Source organism: Curcuma longa, chromosome 10 (assembly GCF_044706935.1).
Source record: "Curcuma longa cultivar G26 ecotype Majalengka, Jawa Barat chromosome 10, ITB_CL_G26_1.1, whole genome shotgun sequence".
Taxonomy (NCBI): Eukaryota; Viridiplantae; Streptophyta; class Magnoliopsida; order Zingiberales; family Zingiberaceae; genus Curcuma; species Curcuma longa.
In genome coordinates, this window is record NC_133870.1 from 9,671,495 (window position 1) to 9,695,037 (window position 23,543).

At 36.5% G+C, this 23,543-nt stretch overlaps 2 protein-coding genes and 3 non-coding genes across 6 annotated transcripts; 4 read left to right on the forward strand and 1 right to left on the reverse strand.

Annotated features, from left to right (window-relative positions):
- Positions 1-1,762: 1,762 nt before the first annotated feature.
- Positions 1,763-7,610, forward strand: LOC141836430 (putative cellulose synthase A catalytic subunit 5 [UDP-forming]). 2 transcript variants are annotated; one of them, XM_074723916.1, is made up of 14 exons: positions 1,763-2,059; positions 2,151-2,346; positions 2,637-2,842; positions 2,934-3,036; positions 3,151-3,325; positions 3,465-3,731; positions 3,808-4,153; positions 4,233-4,370; positions 4,472-4,597; positions 4,680-4,892; positions 5,018-5,285; positions 5,715-5,911; positions 5,993-6,343; positions 6,527-7,610. In XM_074723916.1, the coding sequence occupies exons 1-14, from the start codon at positions 1,979-1,981 to the stop codon at positions 7,109-7,111; spliced, it is 3,252 nt and encodes a 1,083-aa protein (XP_074580017.1). In that variant the 5' UTR covers positions 1,763-1,978; the 3' UTR covers positions 7,112-7,610. The 2 variants fall into 2 exon arrangements, with proteins under 2 accessions (XP_074580017.1, XP_074580016.1); XM_074723915.1 differs by having other exon boundaries at positions 1,765-2,059; positions 5,018-5,294.
- Positions 7,611-11,166: 3,556 nt separating this feature from the next.
- LOC141836431 (UPF0496 protein At3g19330-like) lies at positions 11,167-12,859 on the reverse strand. The gene is made up of 2 exons (XM_074723917.1): positions 12,779-12,859; positions 11,167-12,715 (listed from the first exon to the last, which is right to left on the reverse strand). Exons 1-2 carry the CDS (start codon positions 12,843-12,845, stop codon positions 11,502-11,504), a joined length of 1,281 nt encoding a protein of 426 aa, XP_074580018.1. The 5' UTR covers positions 12,846-12,859; the 3' UTR covers positions 11,167-11,501.
- Positions 12,860-15,258: 2,399 nt separating this feature from the next.
- LOC141836790 (small nucleolar RNA U31b) lies at positions 15,259-15,348 on the forward strand. Its single transcript, XR_012602506.1, has one exon. It is a non-coding gene; the product is annotated as a small nucleolar RNA U31b (small nucleolar RNA).
- Positions 15,349-15,446: 98 nt separating this feature from the next.
- LOC141836779 (small nucleolar RNA Z195/SNORD33/SNORD32 family) lies at positions 15,447-15,534 on the forward strand. The gene has a single exon (XR_012602496.1). It is a non-coding gene; the product is annotated as a small nucleolar RNA Z195/SNORD33/SNORD32 family (small nucleolar RNA).
- Positions 15,535-15,702: 168 nt separating this feature from the next.
- LOC141836788 (small nucleolar RNA F1/F2/snoR5a) lies at positions 15,703-15,842 on the forward strand. The gene has a single exon (XR_012602504.1). It is a non-coding gene; the product is annotated as a small nucleolar RNA F1/F2/snoR5a (small nucleolar RNA).
- Positions 15,843-23,543: the final 7,701 nt, after the last annotated feature.

The following is a 23,543-nucleotide window of genomic DNA, read 5'->3' on the forward strand; positions in this document are numbered from 1 at the left end:
CTCTTTAATGTATTTATACTATCAGATCTAAATTTAATAGCATGAATAGTAAATTAAATTAAAAGTACATCTTTAAATTTTTATTTTATCAATATAAAAATTCATTGTTCTCAATTTATGCTATCAAATTTAGATACAATGGCATAAATATATTAAGCAAGTTTTCAAAATATTCTAGTTAAAATATCATGGATGATCAAGCCACCAACTTAGTGGGATAAGGCTTGGTTGTTGTTGTTGTTATTGTTGGTGGATGATCAAGCCACCAACTAACGAATTGCTAACATGTATACTCCTTGAAGATAACCGTTGAAAAAGATGAAGGAACTTGAAAAACATTTAAAAGGGGAGCTAGAATGGCAACGGAGATGGAGTTTTAGCAAGCCACTCCGATCTCAAATTAGGATTTTACGTGAGGAAGAAGTTTAATGACTTGAAAAAATTAAGATTAATATATGCATACTTGTGTCCATAGGTATATACTATCTTTTATAGAGTTGTTAATATTCATTTAAAAAATATTTTAAAATAATTTTTTATTCTTCGGATGAAAGAGTGCGTTTAAGAAATATTCTAAAATAATTTTCTAATTTTAAAGATAAATCGACTTTATGACTTTATCCTGTATGCCATATAAAAGTAATAGATTTTCACTGCATCACAAGAATATATTAATTTTAATTTTCCATTAATCAATTTTGGACGAATTAACTTATGAATCTATATTATTTAAAAATTTAAAAATTTGATATTTTTCGAACAAAGAGAGTCTTAAAAATCCATTAGTAATGTTATTAATGAATATCATGGTCCTAAGTCTTATAATAAATTTGTGATAATTTTATCAACTTATATAAATTTAAAAATTTATCATTCTCAATTAATAAATATATTAAAGTGGCTTATAATAAATTTGTGATAATTTTATCCATCGTTTATAAATTTAAAAATTTATCATTCTCAATTAATAAATATATTAATTTTTTAAAAAAAATATATTAATTTTAATTTAAAACAGACATTTTTGTCCATCAATTAATTTAGAATGAAATTGACTTACAAATGTATATTGTAAGAGGAAGGCTATTTTAAAAATATAATATGGGATTAGACTATTATAAAAATAGAGTACGTATAGTGCAGTTCAGTAAAATATTATTTTTTAATATAATTTTTTACTTTTTTTCAAACTAAAAAAAACACGTTTAAATTTTTGTTTTAATGCTAAATGAATAAAAAAAATTAATCAAACCCAACTCTTTTTCCAACGGCGGTTTCTTCAACTCCACTAGTTCAATCCGTGAGCTGCTGACGTAAGCGTCGTGTTCTTGCCCTGTCGGCGGGCGCCTCCAAACAAATCTACCGTTGCAAATAAAAAAGTTACTTTTTATAGCATCGATTAAACCTTGTTTTAATTACACAATTAACAGATGCTTCCACACAAGAACGCATTCCGCACTCGCCGGGCGATCCGGGGACCTGCCCGATCGGATCGATCCATCTGTTGCTGGTGGTGTTGGGTGTCGCCGATCGATCGAGTCGCCTTCGTTGTTTTGGATCGCAAGGCAGCTCAGACGTCGCCTTCGCAGCAGCACTGTCGGTCGGTCGGTCGGTCGTTCTTCCGCAGTTGATCGATCCTTTTTACTCCGCTTCGCCCTTTTCAACTCCAAAGTCATCGCCCTCTTTCTGGATTTTTACTGATCCGGTTGGCGGAGCGCAAGTAAGAAGCAAGGAATAATAAGTGGTGGTGGGATTGGGAGAAGGGCGGAGGAGTTGAGTCGGTAGGTGTCTCGCTGGCATCACATTGCTTTAGCGGAAGACAAAGAGATTTGAGTGTGAGAGAGAAGAGTGGTCTGAGAGCTCAAAGAGGGAGAAGGAGCGGAGGGATTCGACCATGGTACTCCAATGATGTCGCAGTCGCCTTGATTTGAATCGAGTTGCTGCCTTCCTTTTTTGCTTCTATTCCGAGAGTTGAAGCATGGAGGCGAGCGCGGGACTGGTCGCTGGCTCTCACAACCGCAACGAGCTCGTCGTCATCCGCCGTGATGGGGAATCGGGGGTAATTTCTGCGTCTTCTCCTTGTTGATTAATTTCTCGGTTTCTTGCGTGAAGATCTGATTTTTTTTTTATTCGATGTTTTTGGATTGCAGCCAAGGCCGCTGCAACAGCTGAGTGGGCAGGTCTGCCAGATCTGCGGCGACGACGTCGGCCTCACCGTCGATGGTGATCTCTTCGTCGCCTGCAACGAGTGCGCGTTCCCCATTTGCAGGACTTGCTATGAGTACGAACGCCGGGAGGGAAACCAAGTCTGCCCTCAGTGCAAAACAAGGTTCAAGCGGCTCAAAGGTAAATAACAGAGAGAAAACTAAGTGAGGAAGCCCTGATTCACCTCCCTGCTTCCATTTTACCAGATCTACCTGAAATTTTCTCGCTTAATTTAGCATTATATCAATCAAACTCATGAAAAATTTCCTTTCACTAGATATTGTAATACAGTAGATCATGTGGTAATGATCGTTCTTGTAATAGATTCTGCAATGGTTTTACCCCTCCTAAATCCCTTGTTGTCCTCGCTATCTTTTCAGTTCAATCTTACTTGCATCAGATTGTTGGATTCATAGCATTTGTACTTGCAGGGTGCCCGCGTGTGCCTGGTGACGAGGAAGAGGATGATGTTGATGATCTCGAACATGAGTTTGACTGGGGAGATGATCATGACTCACAATACTTGGCGGAGGCCATGCTGCACGGCCGCATGAGCTATGGCCGACATGGTGACATAAACAACCCTCATGTGGTTCATCCTATGCCCCAAGTCCCTCTTCTCACCAATGGAGAGATGGTATCATCGAATTGCACAATACTGTTCATTTATTTTGGACTCAGTAGTGCAATTCAGTTCTGGTTAATGAATTCCTACTTTGATTCTACAGGTGGATGACATTCCTCCAGAGCAGCATGCTCTTGTTCCTTCTTTCATGGGTGGTGGAGGGAAAAGGATTCATCCTCTTCCCTTTCCCGATCACAATGTTCCAGGTATTTGCATTACTTCTGGGATCTACACCTTATCTAAACTGAACTAGCATGATATCTGGCTTATTAGATCTTCTTGTATAATTTTTGATTGATAACAAAACACTTTCTTCACAGTGCAACCTAGATCCATGGACCCTTCAAAGGATCTTGCTGCTTATGGATATGGGAGTGTGGCATGGAAGGAGCGGATGGAGAGCTGGAAGCAAAAGCAAGAGAAATTTCAGATGGCCAGGAGCAATGACGGTAACAAAGGCTGGGATAATAATGATGATCAATCTGATTTACCATTGTAAGCTCCAACACTAGTTAAATTTCTAAAACTTTTGAGAATCGCATTATAATAACTTCCGATAATTGTTTGATCCACTTTTCCATTTTCATGTGTGTTTATTCTGAAATTTAGTTTGACTTTCAACTTATCTCTGCAGAATGGATGAAGCTAGACAACCGTTGTCAAGAAAGCTACCAATCCCTTCTAGCAAAATAAACCCATACAGAATGATCATCTTAATTCGACTTGTAGTTGCTGGGTTTTTCTTCCATTATCGGGTTACCAACCCTGTGAAAGATGCATATCCATTGTGGCTCATATCAGTCATCTGCGAAATCTGGTTTGCCCTGTCTTGGATTCTCGATCAGTTTCCCAAGTGGCTACCAATAGAGAGGGAAACTTATCTTGATAGGTTGTCATTGAGGTAATTGATGCTGTCACCGTGAAATCTTATTGTTCACTTAGTCAATGTCTTCCTAATTGTTCATTCATGTTCTTAGGTATGAAAAAGAAGGGCAACCTTCTCAATTGGCTCCAATGGACATATTTGTGAGCACAGTTGATCCAATGAAGGAACCCCCTTTAATCACTGCAAACACTGTTCTCTCAATCCTTGCTGTAGACTACCCAGTGGAAAAAGTATCCTGCTATGTCTCAGATGATGGTGCTGCTATGCTGACATTTGAAGCGTTGTCTGAAACATCTGAGTTTGCAAAGAAATGGGTTCCATTTTGCAAGAAATTCAATATAGAGCCGCGTGCACCCGAGTGGTATTTTCAGCAAAAGATAGATTATCTGAAGGATAAGGTTCATCCATCCTTTGTAAAGGAAAGAAGAGCGATGAAGGTACAGAATAGCAATACTATCTCTATCAGTGGTGAAGTATGTAAAAAATTTGTGTTGCTTAAGTTGCTTCTGCTTTCAGAGAGAATATGAGGAATTTAAGGTACGAATAAATGGCCTCGTCGCAAAAGCACAAAAGGTACCTGAAGAAGGGTGGACAATGCAGGATGGAACACTATGGCCTGGAAATAATGTCCGTGATCATCCAGGCATGATCCAGGTAAATCTTGTGTTTTCTTTCTTCATTTCTTTATGGCTGGAAGTATGCGTTGTTTTTCCAATTCAATTTCCCTTATTTTGCTGACATCTGTTATCTTTTAGGTCTTCTTGGGGCAAAGTGGTGGGCATGATGTTGATGGGAATGAACTTCCGCGCTTGGTTTACGTCTCAAGAGAAAAGAGACCTGGTTTCAATCATCATAAAAAGGCTGGAGCCATGAATGCTTTGGTGAGCAATTGTTCTTTCTGAGTATCTTCCTGAATGCCAAAATAGCTGCAGGTTTGCTCACTTTCCTGATTGCATTTGGCAGGTCCGAGTCTCTGCTGTACTTACAAATGCACCTTATCTGCTGAATGTCGATTGTGATCATTACTTCAACAACAGCAAGGCAATACGAGAAGCAATGTGTTTTATGATGGATCCACTTGTGGGAAAGAGAGTGTGCTATGTGCAATTTCCTCAGAGATTCGATGGTATTGATCGACATGATCGATACGCTAATCGGAACATTGTGTTTTTTGATGTAAGTGTTAACATGTGATATCTGTTACATATCTTCAGTCTCACGGTTGAGTACTCATCGTACATGTTTAACTAAAAGATTATGCATTTGCATGGTTTGAGAACTAAAACAAAGAAATGATGCAGATCAATATGAAAGGTTTGGATGGGATTCAAGGACCTATTTATGTTGGCACTGGATGTGCTTTCAGAAGACAAGCATTATATGGAACTGATGCTCCGAAGAAAAAGAAGCCTCCAAATAGGACTTGCAATTGCTGGCCTAAATGGTGCTTCTGTTGTTGCTGCTGCACTGGTAGCAGGAAGAAGGCAGCAAAAAGTAAGCAGGAAAAGAAAAGGTCTGGTTCTAAAAGTATTGAGATTGCAGGACCGGCACTTGAAGGCATCGAAGAAGGTGTTAGAAGTATGCCTATCCCATCAAATTTGTTTTAAATACTTCATATTGTACTTTTGCATTTTACAATCTTTTAGTATATTTTATGGTATCTGCTAGTTCTGGTAACCATATAGGAGATAATGCAGTTCTTGAAGAACATATCTAGTCATCTATTTACTCATTTTCTACTTTTCATTATTCTCCTTGAATATCTTTTAGTAGAAAACTTACAATGAGTAGGTCGCATCATACAACTGAATAGATACAGGGCAATTATTCAAGTGTCGTCCTTAATATATATTGTTATGTTGTCGTCTTGTTTAATTCTTTAAACATTGGGCAACAATGATTAAGCGAATATCATGATTATAAGCTGTGTGAGAATATATCAGAATATATATGGTCCTATTATGAAGTTTCATTTAGTAATCTTTTGTGTATTCACAGGCAATGAGATTCAAAAACAAAATATGACAGTTGAGCAGAAGTTGGAAAAGAAATTTGGGCAGTCTCCTGTTTTTGTTGCATCTACTCTCCTAGAGAACGGTGGAACACTGAAAGGTGCTACTCCATCTTCTTTGTTAAAGGAAGCTATTCATGTTATTAGCTGTGGCTATGAAGACAAGACAGACTGGGGAAAAGAGGTGCTTCATCTCATCTTTAAAATTTTTCTAGTTTACAGTCAGGACACTTTCATAATTTTTTATGCTTTTTTCTTGCTGCAGATTGGGTGGATCTATGGTTCTGTTACTGAAGATATATTGACTGGTTTCAAGATGCATTGCCATGGGTGGAGGTCTATCTATTGTGTTCCGTCAAGAACTGCATTCAAAGGTTCTGCACCTCTTAATCTTTCTGACCGTCTTCACCAAGTTCTTAGGTGGGCTCTTGGTTCTGTCGAAATTTTCTTGAGCAAGCACTGCCCTCTATGGTATGGATATGGAGGTGGGCTTAAATGGTTGGAAAGGATGTCATACATCAATGCTACCATCTACCCCTGGACATCAATTCCTCTTCTGGCATATTGTACCTTGCCTGCTGTTTGCTTGCTCACTGGAAAATTTATCACCCCGGAGGTAGGCTTGCCTTTACTTTCCGCTCCTTTTTCCTATTTACATGTGATTCTTTATTTGTTTACTGAGGCTTGGCAACGATATAGCGGACCACCCCTTAAGCTTAATATAGATCCATATAGCCGACTCTATTTAGTAGGTTGTTGTTATTTACCGTGACTTATACATGTGTGTTCTAAATTGCAGCTCTCTAATGTAGCAAGTCTTTGGTTCTTGTCACTTTTCATTTGTATCTTTGCAACAAGCATCCTTGAAATGAGATGGAGCGGTGTTGCCATTGATGACTGGTGGAGAAATGAGCAGTTTTGGGTTATTGGAGGTGTTTCCGCACATCTGTTTGCTGTGTTTCAGGGACTTCTAAAGGTTCTTGCTGGTATAGACACCAACTTCACTGTGACTTCAAAGGCTGGTGATGATGAAGAGTTCTCCGAGTTATACACGTTCAAGTGGACCACATTGCTCATCCCTCCCACAACATTGCTCATTGTGAACTTCATTGGTGTCGTAGCTGGTGTCTCTAACGCGATAAACAATGGATATGAATCCTGGGGGCCTTTGTTCGGGAAACTCTTTTTCTCCTTCTGGGTGATCGTGCACCTCTATCCTTTCCTCAAAGGTCTCGTTGGGCGCCAAAACAGGACTCCAACAATTGTTATTGTCTGGTCCATTCTCCTTGCATCGATCTTCTCATTGCTCTGGGTGCGAATCGATCCATTCTTGCCAAAATCAGATGGCCCTCTTTTGGAGGAATGTGGATTAGACTGCAACTGAGTAGGAGAGTCCCTCTCTGAATGTTCTTGGAATACAGCTCTCTTGTCAGCATTGTATCACAGGTTTCCTTTCCGATTGGAAGATAGTGTGCTAGTGTTCCTCCCTTTGTTCTCTAGCTATAGAATCAGCAAGGCTGCTTGTTTGTGCAAGAACAGCATGCAGCTGCAAGTTTAGCTCTTCTTCAGAATCAGTAATCTGATGAATGGCAAGAGATGGTTCATCTTGTTCGAGCTTCGTTTCGGTCACTCTGTACATTGATTCTTCACAATAAGGGCATGCCTCCGGTCGATACACACGCGGTGAAGGGGGCTCTTCAGACATTCTGTTGGTTGGTTTTATTTAACCCCTTTGGGGGGATTATTTATATCGATATAAAAGAGAGTTTTACAGTATGTATTTTATTTAGTTGCACATCATCATCTGTAACTATCTCAAAGACACTTGTGTAGCCGTATGTTAAAGCCTACACCCCATGAATTATAGCTGTGTTTGTGCTTCAGCCATGTGTTTGATCATTTACCAAACGTATCTAAAGACTGATGATAATGCTTTGTAATCAAAGATATTTCTGAAGTGTTCTTGTGCTCGCCTACCACTCTCTAAGGGGAAGCAAGGGATAAATGGAAGCAATTGAATATAGGATATTCGTAAACAAGTTAAGCAGAGATAAATTTTATCGTATTCCAATTAAATTTGATAAGGGAAATGAATTAAGCCGCTGAACCTGATCTGACTTTGTAAGAGCATCTTTAATTAATTATCTTAAATGCTATTTTGCACACGTAGAAATATCTTAATTGCTATCACAGATTGATATCACTCCCTCAATTTCACTTAATAAAAAGTTACGGCATAAAATCCCAGTTCTTCAGCAATAATCTTCAAAGTTACACGTCCATAATTAAAAATGGAAGGAAAAAAAACAAAAACACGTTGTAAAAAGAATTATTAAGTTTTGCTAGCAACTTACTTGAGTTGCACTCCCCAAACCTCAATGGATGGATCTTCAGACATTCTTCTTAACTCAAATGACTAGCAAACAAAGAGATACCTGATATTTAAGAACTTGACTGCAACACAGAGGAGGCAGTGTTGGCCATAAACCTGGAAAAATCCTTAAGGGCTATGGCAATTGTCAGATTTGTCAAGCATCAGAGTTTTAAATCCTCATGAAGTAAGCCCTATAAAAATTTATATGTATGAAAATTAACACAATGTAACTTTTCATATAACATTTATCGTTCGACTGATTCTACTGTTTGGTTGTTCCACCAAAAAAATGTGTCACCAAAGATGTTTCCATACTGATACCAAGCCATATGATTGCACTACCTTCAGGTAGTAACTAAAATTTGATAGTGGCCAGAGAGCAACACAGCCAGAAGCATCAGATACTGAGAAAAGGTCAAGGGAGTAACGGCACAACAAAAAGAGAAAATCACTATCTGAGTTTTGATGTATCATTAAACAAGGAAAGAAACAATATTTACCAGATATCATATTAGGTTATTCAATTTATTCAACCAAAAAAAAGTAGAATTAAAACATCAAAATAAGACTGAAAAGAATACAATACATTACTTAATTACTACACCATGGCATGTTTGCTTTTTTATCACGAGGAAGAATATATCAAACTCTAGGTCTTTTTGATGATTTTATAATATTGTGCGAATCTTCAATCTAAAAAATGATAATCCCAGTTAGTCGCATTAACTCAATCCTTGGGGTGACCGGTCCGGTCCCACGGAAGTTTCCCACCGGCCACCAAGGTAAATCGAGAATCGAGAAGCACACGCAGCGGCCAATCCAGATGCCTAGCATCCTTTGATTGCGATCCCCATTTGGAGGATGTCCAGCATCCTTTGATTGCGATCCCCATTTGGAGAAAAATTCCTACAAATACGCCATAGTTGGGGATCGAACCGCGGGTGCCTAAGTGACAACCTGAATGTCCTACCGCGGCACCATGGCCCCGGGGCGCGAATTTTCAATCTAGATATGCCAATAGGTTGTTATTTGAGGTGTCAAGTAGGAATATATTTACTAACCAGAGTAAACCAAAAGTATAGAAAGCTACAAACTATCAGAATAGTAGCAATTGGATTTCCCACAATAAGGATGCTTGTTTGGGTCTATCCATGAAAAGGAGTCCCTTGGAATCTAGACTTTGAGGGCACAGCCTTAACAGTTTGCTCTCATAATCACCAAAGCAACATAGAACTAAAATGTTTGTTGGAAATAGAAGCCTTTTAACGAAATGATCACTGAAAAATCACAGTGTGTAATACCAGATTAAAAATCATATTCACAAGATAACCAGGACAACGTCAAAAATCAAAAGATAAAACTAAGAAACCATAAACTCTCTTCCTCAGAACCAATAGCTAACATGCATCAAAAGTGAATAAAAACAAGTTAATGCTTATGACACACAAGAGGGTAGAGTCAACATCCAAGGGTCACCTCCCTGTTGCAACTATCACCCAAACCGCCAACATCTTGCCTTGTTTAGCTACTTATACATCAACAACGAGAATAGGGATGGCAAAAGAATACATGTTTAGGTATCTTGAGTATTCAATTATTTGGGGACTATTTCAATGACCCCAATGGCTCATTTCATGTGAGAATTTGAGTACTCATCTTACTAAATGAGTGGAGTTGAGAATGTAAATTTTGTTCTAATTTTAATTGGGTCAGGTTCAATTAGTGGGAAAATTACAATACCCAGCCAATGGAAAATCATCCCTAAGGGTTTGAACTTGGGTAGAAAATTGAGGGAAAGGAGAGAAATCTTCACAAAATTACATAAAGAGCTCCATCATTTATGTACATTTTTTTGTCACTTTCTCTCTTTTCCCTTGTATCTTCCATCCAAGTAATCACGTTTAAGTGTATATCTATGTGCTATCATATGTGGTGGTGTTTGAGAGTTGTGTGGTGATTGGTGTTCCATGTGTATCAATCTCGAGGAGGATCCTAACTTGGATCCTATGGGACATTTAAACTCACACTAATTGTAAAGATCCAAATTCCAGTCATTTTGAAAAAAAAATTATATAAATATCAATTCTACTAAATCATCAATAATAAATTGCAGATTAAATATGCAAGTCCTATTTAAAAACAATCTCATGTGCAGCCTCAATTGCATCATAAAAATAGTGTGATGAATCCGGACACAGAAAGTGCTTATATGAGAGCCTTGAATGAAATGAGAACTTTTTGACACATAACAACACTTCCCTTACAAAAAAAAAATGATAGGAAAACTAAGGTATAAAAAACCAATTTTTAATTGTGTCTACTATAAAGAACCAAAAATAGAATCCACAGACAAATCAATTTATGATGACATAACTTGGAAGTAGTTTCAAACATAAAGGAGAAAACCAGATTTTAACAATGAGAAACCAACACAGAATAGAGGAAGTGCCTTTAGTAGCAAGTATGCTTTATTCTAGATATCAGAACAACCATGAAATAGCATCAATGTGTAAAATCAGATACTCTAGCCAACAATTAAGCTTCCTAGTCATTACACATGGTTTTAATAACTTGTACAGTTCAAAGTTGAGTCCAATCATGTAGATTCCTAGTCTGAGTTTCATTTAATCTTAAGAAATGTTGTCTTTTTTAATACAGTCAACAGTCTTTAGATGAATATCATATTATCATAAATTATACAAGCAGGGTTTATATTGAAAGGCTTATAGTTTGTGGAGTCAAACCTTCAGCAGCCTACATGTCATGCATATGAGAAACGGTAGAAAACTTCGACTGGCAAAGCCTTTTTCATTTTTCTAAAGGAAAAGAAATAACTATATGTACAAAGAGAAAGGAAACTCCTACAAGATAAACATTTCATCTCTGAACAAGAAAACAACCAACAATTTCCTAAATCCTAATTCCTAACCCTCAAAAAGTTGGACTCAGAAGACTCCTGATAATAAAAGCAAACATCAGAAAATATTTGCAAATAAGTAAAGTAGCAAATATAAGATAATTTTTCAAACCCATTCATCAAAGATGGTACGACTGGATCAGCAGCAAGATTGTGACATTGTTTGAACCTATTTTTGAATTCAATTTAATAAAACAAATTCCAGATGATTGCAATGAGGATCAACAAGCATTAGTACAACCAAGAGGCATATTCGTTCATTTATTTGTAGGAATATAGCATTGTTATAACACTATCTTTCAGGAAGATATTTACTGTCCTCTCCAATGGTAGCACAAACCACCATTCTTCAGAGGTTGAACAAATCTATCAGTGTTTAATAAAGAATTGACTCCATATCGCTGCTCTAATAGAAAGGAGGTGGAAATGAGCACACCTGATATCCGGTGAAAAAAAAATGTTGCCCATAATTTAAGGGGTACTTCAAGGAGTCGGTGGCTGATGTTGAATTTGCCTGAGGAGAAGCGATCTGGAACTGTTAATAGAGGTTAAGAAGCAGCAAATGTGTTCTTCGAGGTCCTCGAGCTGGTTGAGGAAGCTGGGATGATTTCTGCGGAATTGACGCAGTACCTCCTCGATTTGATGTTGCTGGCCCCTCCCGCTATCCAAACCCAGCTGCACCAGCTCCCGGTCACTCTCCACGTTCGCGTGTAATCTCGCCACCAGTCGCTCGATCGTCTCTAGGTCGTTGTTAAGCACGTACGCCCCACGCGAGGCAGCGTCGAGCTGGGCCATGTAATCACGCAGCCGCCGCCTCGATCCTCCCCGCAGATCCCTTGTAGGAAGGCATCCGCCGATAAGGACAGATGGCCCGGCCATGATCACGACTATCGCGTGACTGGCCAAAACCGCCCCAGCGATGGCGAGGCCAACTGTAAATAAGATCAAGCAGGTGCCGATCCCTCGGGTGGCGCGGTACGCCAGCCGGCGCTTCCGTCGGGCCTTGAAAAGACGGAGGTCCAGCTGCTGCTTGAGGTTCGAGAAGCAGCCGCGCATTCCGTGGAAGCTGGATTCCTCGCCAGAAGAAGGAATCGGGAAGGGGTTACCACACCGATCGAATTCAAGGAGCCTATCGAAGGCCCAATCGCACTGGTGGTGGGTCAGGCAAGCGTGATGGCCATCGGCGGAGGGGAGGAGATCGATCAGCTCTCCAATTGGCGCATACATTGAGCGAGCGCGATCGACGACGCGGCGGAGCGACAGGCAGAATTGGGAGGTACTCTCGCTGCTGTCGAAGTAGTCAGAAACGAGGCGGGTCAGGTGATTGGGCGGCGCGCCGCGAAGGGCTTCCTCGATGGAGGCCCGATCCGGCTGAAGGACGCGCGCAATCAAGCCGTCCGACGACGGCGTTCCGGCCGAGCGACTCGACTCCCCCTCCTCCGAATGATGGCGGTGAATCGTATTCCATATCTCCTTGTAGGAGTTCGTGTTGACAGCGTCCATATACTTTCTGCTGAGGTTGATGGTGGCAGAAGCGGGTGAGACGGCGGCGGATGCCGCTGCAGACGTCGCCGCGGGACCACGATCGGAGAGGGGGCTGCGATCCGTACTCCGACGCCGACGGCGACTCTGCCCATTGATCCTATTGATCCCTTCACCTTCTTGCTCCTCCTCCTCCTCTTCCTCCTCGCCGGAACCTGCTGCGAGATCAGAAGAGATCCACGCCCGGCGAATTATACGATCAGGAATTGTTGTGTTACCTGTGATCGCTGGTGATGGAGCGGATCGGGGATGCCCTCGTCTTGATCTGCCTCTGAAGCAATTCATGGAGGAGAATCGAGTATAACTGGTCGGGAGAAGAGGATTCCATTCATTATCAAACAGGGCTTGATTCGAATTAAAGAAACTTTTTGGCCATATTCATTAATTATAAATAATTCGTGTTGACATTTTGACCATTTATAAGATAAAGTTGCATTATAATTCCAGATGAACGAACGCATGGCTGAGAAATATGATTCTCAAATGTCGATAAATGCGGGCTCACGTGGCAGGAACTGCTTGGTCCAACTTAGTTTTGATCAAGCCTCGGCTGACACGCTCCCTTCGCCAAAGTTGCAACAGTCAGCGCCTGTACTACCAACAGAACGGCTCATCACTAAAAATAAGTTTATTTTAGTGTTGGATGTCCTTTGGCTGAATTTTGATTAACTTGTTCTACAGATATACGATGATTTAATCTTAACGAAATGATTAGTGCATGCGACCGATATGGACCATCTTACGTGAAAATTCTCTGAGGTACATGTCAATGGGTGTCGCTCCTTGATGTCCTAACCGCCACTCAAAAGGATAGCTGACATGCATGTAGAGATTCTTTCAACAATTATCGTCTCTTGATGCACTAATTATCTCTCAGATGGACATGTATCATCTTATGTGGAGATTTTCTCAGCAATTATTGTCCTTTGGTGTCCTAATCGTCCTTTAGATAATTGATGGGTACATGACATTTAATATGGAGATTCAATCATACCATGTCAATCAGAGACAGTTCAATGATTGCCCCTTATTTTGTGGCCTAATCATATCTCAAAGAGACAAGTGGTAGGCATGTAACATCCTATATGGGATTTTTTTTATCAATTATATAACGACCAATAATGATAGTTAAGAAATGATTTTTTTCCTTGCACATCAAGACAACTCTTCTCAATCATATACTCATACACACACTCTCTTTTTCTCTTTCTCAACCAATGGGTGTCATCCTTTTGTGCCCTAACTGCCCCTCAAAAGAATAGTTGGCAGACACGTGGGATTCTTTCAACGATTGTCGTCCCTCAATGCATTAACAATGTCTCAAATGAATAATCGACGGGCACGTGTCATCTTATATGGAGATTTTATTAGCATTGTTGTCCCTCGGTGCACTAACTGCCCCTTAGATGGACAATTGACGACACATGTCATCCTACATGAAGATTTTATTAGATTTTATCAACGGATTGTTGTACAGGGAGATCCAGTCAAATTGTTGTCCTAAGACCATCAAATGGTACCCTTCATCAATTATTCTTGATAGTTGGCGGGTACATGACATTCTACATGGAGATTTAATCAAACCATGTAATATTTAAAATATTAATTTTAATAATAATTATGATCACAATAAAAATATTTATCAAATTAATATGTATGTTGAAATTAATATGTATGTTGAATAATAAATTATAAAATGGAAAAATAGAATATTCTAAGAAATATTTTTTTTAGTGTAGGAAATGATGTGTATTGGTTGGAGTTGAAAAAATTTTTAGTGTTGTCAAATTGGTGTTGAAAATGCCCGATTTTTGTGCTCTAACCACCTCATAGAGAGACAATAGATGGACATGTGACATATTATGTGGGGATTCTTTTTTGTCGATTATATAACAACCAAGGAATATAAATTAAGAAATGTTTTTTTTCTTGCATAAGTGGAGACAACTCTTCTCAATCATACACTCATACACACTTTTTTTTCTTTCTCACATTTATCACAGTGTGTCTCATTTTTTTAGTCCGATGCTGATTTGATCGTCGGAAGGGCTCGCGCTAACAATGTCAACTCCCGTTGATGTGCTTTGCTTTACAAGCCATCGGATCTTGATAAGTTAGGAGACTGTCATAACTTTGACTCATAAGATGTCGAGAGAGGAGAAACTATTCTTCATGAAGGGTTATGGATCTTGCAAGTATCTTGCTTCAGAGTGAGTATTTTGATCACCATTAGATCTCTAATATTTTAATAAAAGATAAAATTTATTCCTTATAATTATTTATGAAAAAGTAAATCTGGTGGATTATCAGCTCTGTGGTTAAGCGTGCAGGACATCTGCTGTGTCCATGGCTGTTTGGGAGAGAGATCGAAATTTTCCCGATGTTTTTTGTTTTTCTAAAAATGCAAAAAATGTGTAATTTTTTTTGTTTAAAATACGTATATTATGTCACGCAAGATTGACCAAAGATTACTAACTCGGTCTATCCGGGCGGTTCGCGGCGGACCCGGTAAAACTGGATCGGCCATGGAGTTGTGAGCCGGAAACCCTAATCCACCTCTTTAAATACCACTTCTTCCATCGCCTCGACCAATTCGCCATCGTCGATCGAATCCAAGCTTTTCTCGCCGCTTCGAGTTTTATTTCTCTTCGTTTTTGGTGTCGCGTTCATCTTGTGCTGCGGAGAGATCCATTGGTGGGAGCGTGATGATATGGTAAATGTCGCCCCAGTCTTACTTTCCGTTCGTTATTCCGATCGGAAAATGGTGATTGACGTTTATGTCTGATTCCTTGCTCAAATCTCTCGTCTGTGTATTTTTTTTTTCAAGAAATAAAGCTCTTTTGATGTTTCTCACTTGTTTCTTCCTTTTGTTGATTTGGATCCGATGGGAGAATTGATGATTTCAAATCCATAGTTTTTCTCTGCAAGCCAGATGATGAATCAATACGAAACATGCACTACCATCTGATCTCCCTTTCGCATTTTTTCCTAAATTTTCATTTATTTTATACAGAGATCGCTATGCTATCTTGGTGGCTTCGTTCCTGATTTTTACGATCATTTTTTCTGAGATCCCACAAAATTGTTCCTTTTCCCTTTTCTCATTTGTTTTGGATTTTCATAGCAAGTTGCTATAGATTTTAAATGCCATCAGGTATCTAATGCTCAGTCAATTTGATGGCTTAGCATCTCGTAAGTGTGGCAGAGATGTAGAAAACAGGTCTTGCGACACAGGTAGTTCTTTTCTTTGAGCTTCCTGTTACTAAATCCCTGCTTACATTTCCAAATATTTCGTAAAATTTATTGCTTGCATTTGTAGTGAGAATGGGGATTCGATTTCTACAATTTTTTATTGACTGGAATCCTTTAGAACCAGTCGATTTATCCAAAAAATTGTGTAGAGCTATTTAAAATCAGTCTGGAAAGGATTTAAAAATGTTTTTTTCCTAAACTGGATCTCTACGAGGAAAAAAAAGCCTTTTTTGAGATTTAGCCCAGTGTTCATTAGTCGTGATTCTAATTATTACTGATCTATCGACAAGTTGTAAGTAAGAGCAGCTGTAACGCTCCATTTGCAACTATTAGCCCGTTAATAATATTAAAAAAATAAAAACAATACATGTAACAGTGGGTCTATCTCATTGCCATACGAAATGCGTGTTCATGTGGATCATTCTTTCACGTCACTCAGTGATGTTATTAATGTTTCATTGTACTCTTCCATTCAGCCATGTTATTAATGAAGTTTTAATAATATCTTTTGGGTGACATAGAGGAGTAAAATAGAGGAGTGATTTATATGAACACTTTCTATCTCAGGTCCACTGTCACATGCTTTTTTTTTTAATATTATTAATGTGCTAACCTTGCAGTCCTAATACATTTATAATAAAGATTATAAAGTTAGGGTTTTCGTCTTAATAATGCATTAATTTTTTACAAAACTGGAATGATTGATTTGTAATTGTGATAAGCACTATGAACTATTTGGGAATAGTACTTGTACTCAGCAGCTCAAACTGATGCCGCCTCCGTCCAGCTCTCCGCCTCTTATCCAACCATCAAGATGGCTACGCCGCCGTTCTCTCTGCTTTCTCAGCTGAACAGCAGTAGCTCGGGTTCATCTGCCTTAGGCCGCATTAGCAGCACGCGGCTATCGTCCAACTTCCCTGCAACATCCAGGCGACCCGGCGCCGCTAGCTGCGTTCTACGCTTACTCATGATGGTGTGCATCGCTGGTGCGTGCCAACCTCGATCGGGACGGCTACTGAATTTGCTGGCCTTCTACGTTCCCTCAGCGATGAAACGGCATTCTTTTTTGTTATGTTACGCTCTATTTGGATGGGTGAGAGAGTTTGAAGGGAGGGTGTTATGTTAAGCTATGTGTGAGAGAGGTTGAATGGAGGGCGAGAAAGAGAGGGGAAGAGCAGTTTTCCTTATTTGGAAGGGATATTTTTGTATGTGAGTAATGATACACACTATAGATCTCGTATTTATATAATACAGTGTGTTATATTGTATTTTTATATTATATTTTCATTTAGTGTATTATTTTTATATGTTTATTAACTAAACATGAGATATGAGAGTAGGGAGAAAAAGTTATAAAAATATTTTTATTTTTTTAAAAAATAATGTAAAAATATTTTTATTATTTAAAAAAGATAATACACACAGTGAAAAATTATAAAATTTTATTAGTATTAGGTATAAAAGATATAGAAGATTTTAAAATAGATAATGAATATGTTTTAAATAAATTTCTCTTTTTTAAGAGAAAAAAAAAGATTAGTATTACTTGTTTATGTGAGGAGTGAAGATGTAAAAATAAGATATTTAAATAGATTAATTAATTTAAAAATTAATATTTTAAAATAAAAATAAAAATATAATAAAATATTTTTGAATTTTTTTATATTTTAAATTGTAGTGTGAGAAATTATAAAGATTTTTTAATATTATTTATTTTTATTTTTCTTTTTTATATTGCTTTCATTAATAATAGTTAAAAATGTTGGATGTATATTATTATTTTAATACTCCCAATAGTATGAGGATTTTACAATCTGAAATCCAATGAAAAAAAAAAGAGGGTAAAATAAGAAAATTTTAGTTTTTTTAACAATTTAGGGAATTGAAACTGAATTTCTTTTTGGTTCTGTCCGAATTCTTTTTTTTTTACCCATATATAAAGAATTAAAAAAAATATTAGAACAGTGGAAAGGAATTATTTTTTACTTCTAAAAGTAAAAGTTTCAAAATCGGATTATCAAAAATTTTCCAGATTTAAAATGAATAATGAATAAATTTAAAAAAATAAAATTAAGTTTTTTATTTGAATTCAAGAAGGTGAAAATATACGAACCAAAATGAAAATGTAAAAGATTCATAAAATGATAGATGATGGGTGTTCTTTGTATAATCAATAATCATGTTTCTCAACTTCTACAACTCAAGCTTGAATAGGAAAAAAATTATAAATATAGATAATTTTGATTTAATATTATAAAACTTAAATCTTTCAAAGTATATCATAAATTTTTAACAACTAATTTTTTAAAAAAATTATCACACAATTAGCTAACTTTTATTACAAATATAAATGTATTTGTTTAAGAAAAAAATTAAAAATTGTCCTTTATTATTATTATCATGAAAATATATTAAAATAATATTTTATTATAATTTTATTCTAACGTATTTATAATGATTTTGTTTGAAAATGCTATAACGTGTAAAATTTATATTTAAAATTATTATAATATAGTTTAATCAACAAAACTAATTTAAATAAAATGAATTTAACTAAATTAGAGCTTCCCCGCGAATTTCATTAAATTTGACAAATCTTTTAAATTTCATTAGGTTATTTTAAAATTTTAATTTTTTATTTTAAAATTTAATTAATTTAGTTTGATTTTGATTTTAAAATTTTTTATTCGATTAAATCGAATAAACTCAATTGTTATTTCAGAATTTTAATTTTTTATTAAAAAAAATTAATTAATTCATTTTGAATTTGATTTTAAAATATTTTATTCACTTAAATCAAATAAATTAAATTATTATTTTTGAATTTTAATTTTTTATTTAAAATATTAATTAATTCGGTTTGATTTCGATTTTAAAATTTTTTATTCGGTTAAATGGAATAAATTAAATTATTATTTCAAAATTTTGATTTTTTTTATCTAAAAAATTTGATTAATTCTATTCGATTTGGATTTTAAAATTCTGATTAAATCAAATAGACTGAATTAATTAAAATAAAAAATATTAAATTTTTAAATAAATTTATAAATCTTTAATTAATTAATAAATTTTTTATAATAATTAAAATTTTTTAATTTTTAATTTAATTAATCGATATTTTATCAGTTTCATCTATTCAATTAATTTAAAAAATTTTAGTTCAAATAAGTTTTAATTAATTTAGTTTGATTCCATTTTAATTTAATTGAATATTCAATTCTAACGGCGAGTACTTTAGGCTCTTTAATCAGGTCAAATTAAATAATTTAATTTTTAATTCTTCTTAAAAAAAGATGAAATTTGTCACTTTAGCGGTTTCATACGGTCGATCTCACGATCATCTGTGAGTACTTTAGATAAATCAAAAAATTACACTTGGTCACGATGCAAGAGGATATTGTTTGACTTCATCAATTTTTATATTTAGGTTCGATGGGTATTGGAGCTTGATCCATAGTTATCATTGCCGGATCGGATTCACGTTTGCTGATTAACATCGGACCCTCTCGTCGGCTCCATATCCATTACCAAACACAGTAGGCAAAAGCCCAAAACCCTCGCCTCCTTCAGATGGCACTCCGTGGTTCGATCTCTAAGTCGATCGCCGCCACCTTCCGAGCCTCTTCCTTGCCGACGACGAGGAGTCTCCGTTCGTGTCTTGGTCTGCCGGTGGCTGCCCGCCTCCCACGCCGCCGGATCTCCTCTATTCATTCCCGGTAAAAGTCGGTGACGTGAAACTATTATGGTGGTTCTCTGGGTTACTGATTTATTACTTGGCAGGTTATCGGGAGAATTGGGGTGCGTCCAGCTTCTTCTTCCATTGCAGGCGCTGGATTCGGCTCCATGCCTCACGTCTCGTCTGCCTCTTAGCATGAGAGCGTGCTGCCAGTTCTCCAGGGGTAACTCTTTGTGTAAACACATGAATTGGAAGATGGTATTCTATGTTTTTGCTAGTATTCATACAAATAAACCACACCTGGTTTCTGGATCATGCAAATCATGCAAGACACAAGTTTCCATTTGTTAATCAATTACTTTCTCCAGTCCGTGTGTTTATATGATATCGATCCTCCTTCCATCTTCCTCCTTCTGAACATCTTCCCTCCTTTAGAGTCGAATAGGGCCTCTGTCGCTGCGCCTCCGCTTGCAGAAGTTGCAACCTTCATTGATGCATTTCTACATTTTCATCGCTGTGAACTCCGACAACCAACCGACAACGTTATCATATCACTGAAATCTTTTGTCAACCTTGGATCTTGCTGACAATGACAAAACATATTTGATTTAGCTTAGATCCAATAATCCCTTGGCCCATCTTCTTATCTTATCATTCGAAGTAGTATCATCTCACTTGTGCCATCGCGCTTGATTGCGCCTAAGCGCAAGATGAGGCCAGGTGCGCTATTTGCGCTTAGGTAGTGACCCAGGACGCACAGCTTGAAAGAAACACCCTTAAGTGTGCACCTTTGAGAGGTGACAGTTACGTCTAAGGCTTGATTTTTCTTGCCTTATTGAAGCGAATTTTTTTAAAGCCCAACCCTTGTGGACTACTGTGGAGGCATCGTGCGAGCCCTGTGGCTGTGGCGGAATGTCGTGCGAGCCTTGTGGCTGCAACAGACTGTGGCAGATGCGTCACGCGAGCTCTGCGGCCATGTCGCGTGAACCCTGTGGTTGCGGGTGGCGCGTAACAAGAAATAAATTAGCTTTTAATTAAATAAAAGTTAAATTAATAATTTGAATCAACTCTTAATTATAATAGGGATAATTTAAATAGGCTTAATTAAACTTTAATAAAATTATCCTATTAATTTAATATATATATATATATATATATATATAATTTCAATAAAACTCCTACTATAGATTCAGTTGGATACAAATCTAAAACATTCGGCGATGATGATAATGATATGATTGAGGAAGATGATGAAGATTTTAATAATTTAGATATTTAAAGTTTATTTTTTCTTTAATTGAAATTATGCGTATAACGTATTCATTTATTAATGAATTTTATATTTACATTATTGTTTAATATATTATGGACTATAATTTTGTTTGTGAAATATTTTCACAGAAATTTTCTATATATTTGCATTGTAAAAATTTATAGCCTCATGACACCTTTGTGCTTTTGGGTGTCTCACGCCTTAAATAACTATGCATTGGACTTTTTGAGAAATTGATAAATAGGAAATAAATAAGGATAAGATCCTCACATAGATAACAAATATAGGGTTTTTTTCATCAATTAACATGCAACTTGGCAAATTCAATGTCGTGAAAGAAGTGTGAGACTTCTTTCGAATCAAGTATTGTTAGACCAATTCCGTTTTAAAATATAAACTTGAAATAGATGTAAGGCATCTGTAGCTACAACCGAAATAGCTTGTTTCGAATTCCACTCTCTAATGACTTCATTTGGCACCAAATTGTCCTAATAAAATCTAACTGGACTATCATTATTGAGTTGTGCTACAAGTATCTAGAACAATTTGGCCTCATATAGTTTCTAATGGTGCTACAAGAATCTCAAAGCCTAGACAAATTCAAACTTTTCCTGTAGGTCCAATAGAAACTGTACAAGTCGAGAATCTTCTGGATTCACATAGATAGCTAAGCATTGACAGTCCATTTAGGTTCCACTACGTAAGCTAAGCATTAACACAGTTCATTTAGGTTCCATTAGGGCTAGCTGTCCCAGATGATAACCATGTGATAGTGGAACTCAGAACAAACTATCTTGATTGTTGTTGCAGATGCCTTGTGTTCATTTGAACTTTATTTTAAAGTAAAATTATTTCATGATACCCTATACAGAATAAATTTTGGACTTCTTTGGCGGTGTTGAATTTGCCAAGTTGCATGCCAATTGATGGAGAAATTGTATTTGCTGTCCAAGTCAAGATCTTTTTGTTGGTTATTTTCTATTCACCAAATTTTGGGAGGGTCGTGGGTGCTTTGACATCTCAGGTAATGCTTGAGATAAATATGCATGAGATAAGACCATCAGAGAAATTTAGCTCCATCCAATTTTACCGTGATTGGTTGAGAGATATCACTTGTCATTTCTAAAAATATTATCAGAGCAATTGCAGAATTAGTTTATGAAAGGGATCACTGTATATAATATAGAGTCTAGCTTCAGTTGTATCTTCAGCCATAGAATTAGACTAATTTGCATGAAGGCTAGATTTTTGCCCTAGGACAGAACAAAACTACATTTTTTGTTTTGTTTTTCTCTTTTCCAACTTTTGCTTGTCTTTCTGTAATTTTGTTGTAAAACAGAATTATAATTTTCTTTGTTAAAAATTTAACGTCAAGGACATACCTTCTTCTTTTCTTCCTGATCTCCATGAGTGAAACTAACGGTCACCTTGTTAGGCAGATACTATTGTGAAAATTCTATATTGAGTTGATTTCATGTTTATAGGGAAAAATGGATATTACAAAGGACTAATTACGGTGATATAATGCTGCATCAGCCTGATTTCCCCAATATGTTGGAATTATTGCTCTTTCTGAGACTAATTTTAGCCGATCATTGATATGATTTGCTTTGGGGTTATAGGTGGCAAAGATGGGTGATTCAATGGATGCTAATGTTACATTGGACGCAGGAGAAGGTGCTCTCATTTCTAGTCATTGTTAGTTTTCTCTCTCTATGGTTTCTTACCTGCTAAAAGGATTAATTACTAGATCTACACTAAATTTGCTTTCATGTCCAGCAGAAATACACCATTGCTCTAGTAACATCTGTATCGAGTTGTGTTTTATATCCATTTGAAACTTCAAGATAATGTGCAGGTGGTAGATGGATGGATGTCAAGTGCACTTTATGAACTCTCTGTATCTTATGCCAACTATCTTATGTGATATTTCTACATAATAGAAGATTTGAATATCATTAGTGATGTAATCTTGCAAAGGATTTAAAGACAAAATAAGACTTATATTGTCAGTTCCAGATAGTTGGATCATACTGCTAGTAATATTAGAATCAATGTAATTATTTTTATTACATCAACTCTTCTGGGCCTCCTTCCCTTTATACCATTCGCTCTTATGAACAAAGGCGAGGATTAATTGAAATTATAATGATGGATTGTTGGAGTAAACCTTTATTCTCATTATTGTTGCTATTTTTTTTAATGTTCGATGTAATGCAATTGTTTGTAATGGTGCTTGACTCTTGGTTACTCTTTGTTTCCCACCGAAGCAGGAACTTGGAACATGAAGTTATTTATGAGGCGTGCGAAAGCACAAATTTTAAATGAGCAGAGTACTCTAATTGACTAAAAATTGCTGTAAACGTTATTTTCTCATCTCTTACAAAGTAGAGATCAATTTTATATGTAATTTTATTTGTTTTCTTTAATTCCTAATGCGTAGTTTACTGAGAAGAGTGGGCAAAAATCAAATAGGCGTTTATCATTTGTAAGCTACCGGTAGCTCTTTCAATGTTTTTCTCTCTCTTGAAAATATCTTTTGATCTAGCAGTTATCTGTTTTTGTTATAACTTATAGAAGCTATTGAGTAGTTGTTATAATGTATAAAAGCTATTCAATAGTTTTTATAATATGTTTAGGGTGAATTTATAATTTAAGATTTATATTGGTGTAGAAGTTATTTAGTAATTATTATAATGTGTAAAAGTTATTTAGTAGTTACTATCACCTATTTAGTATTTAGGATGAATTTAAGATTTATAATTTATATTGTATAGAAATT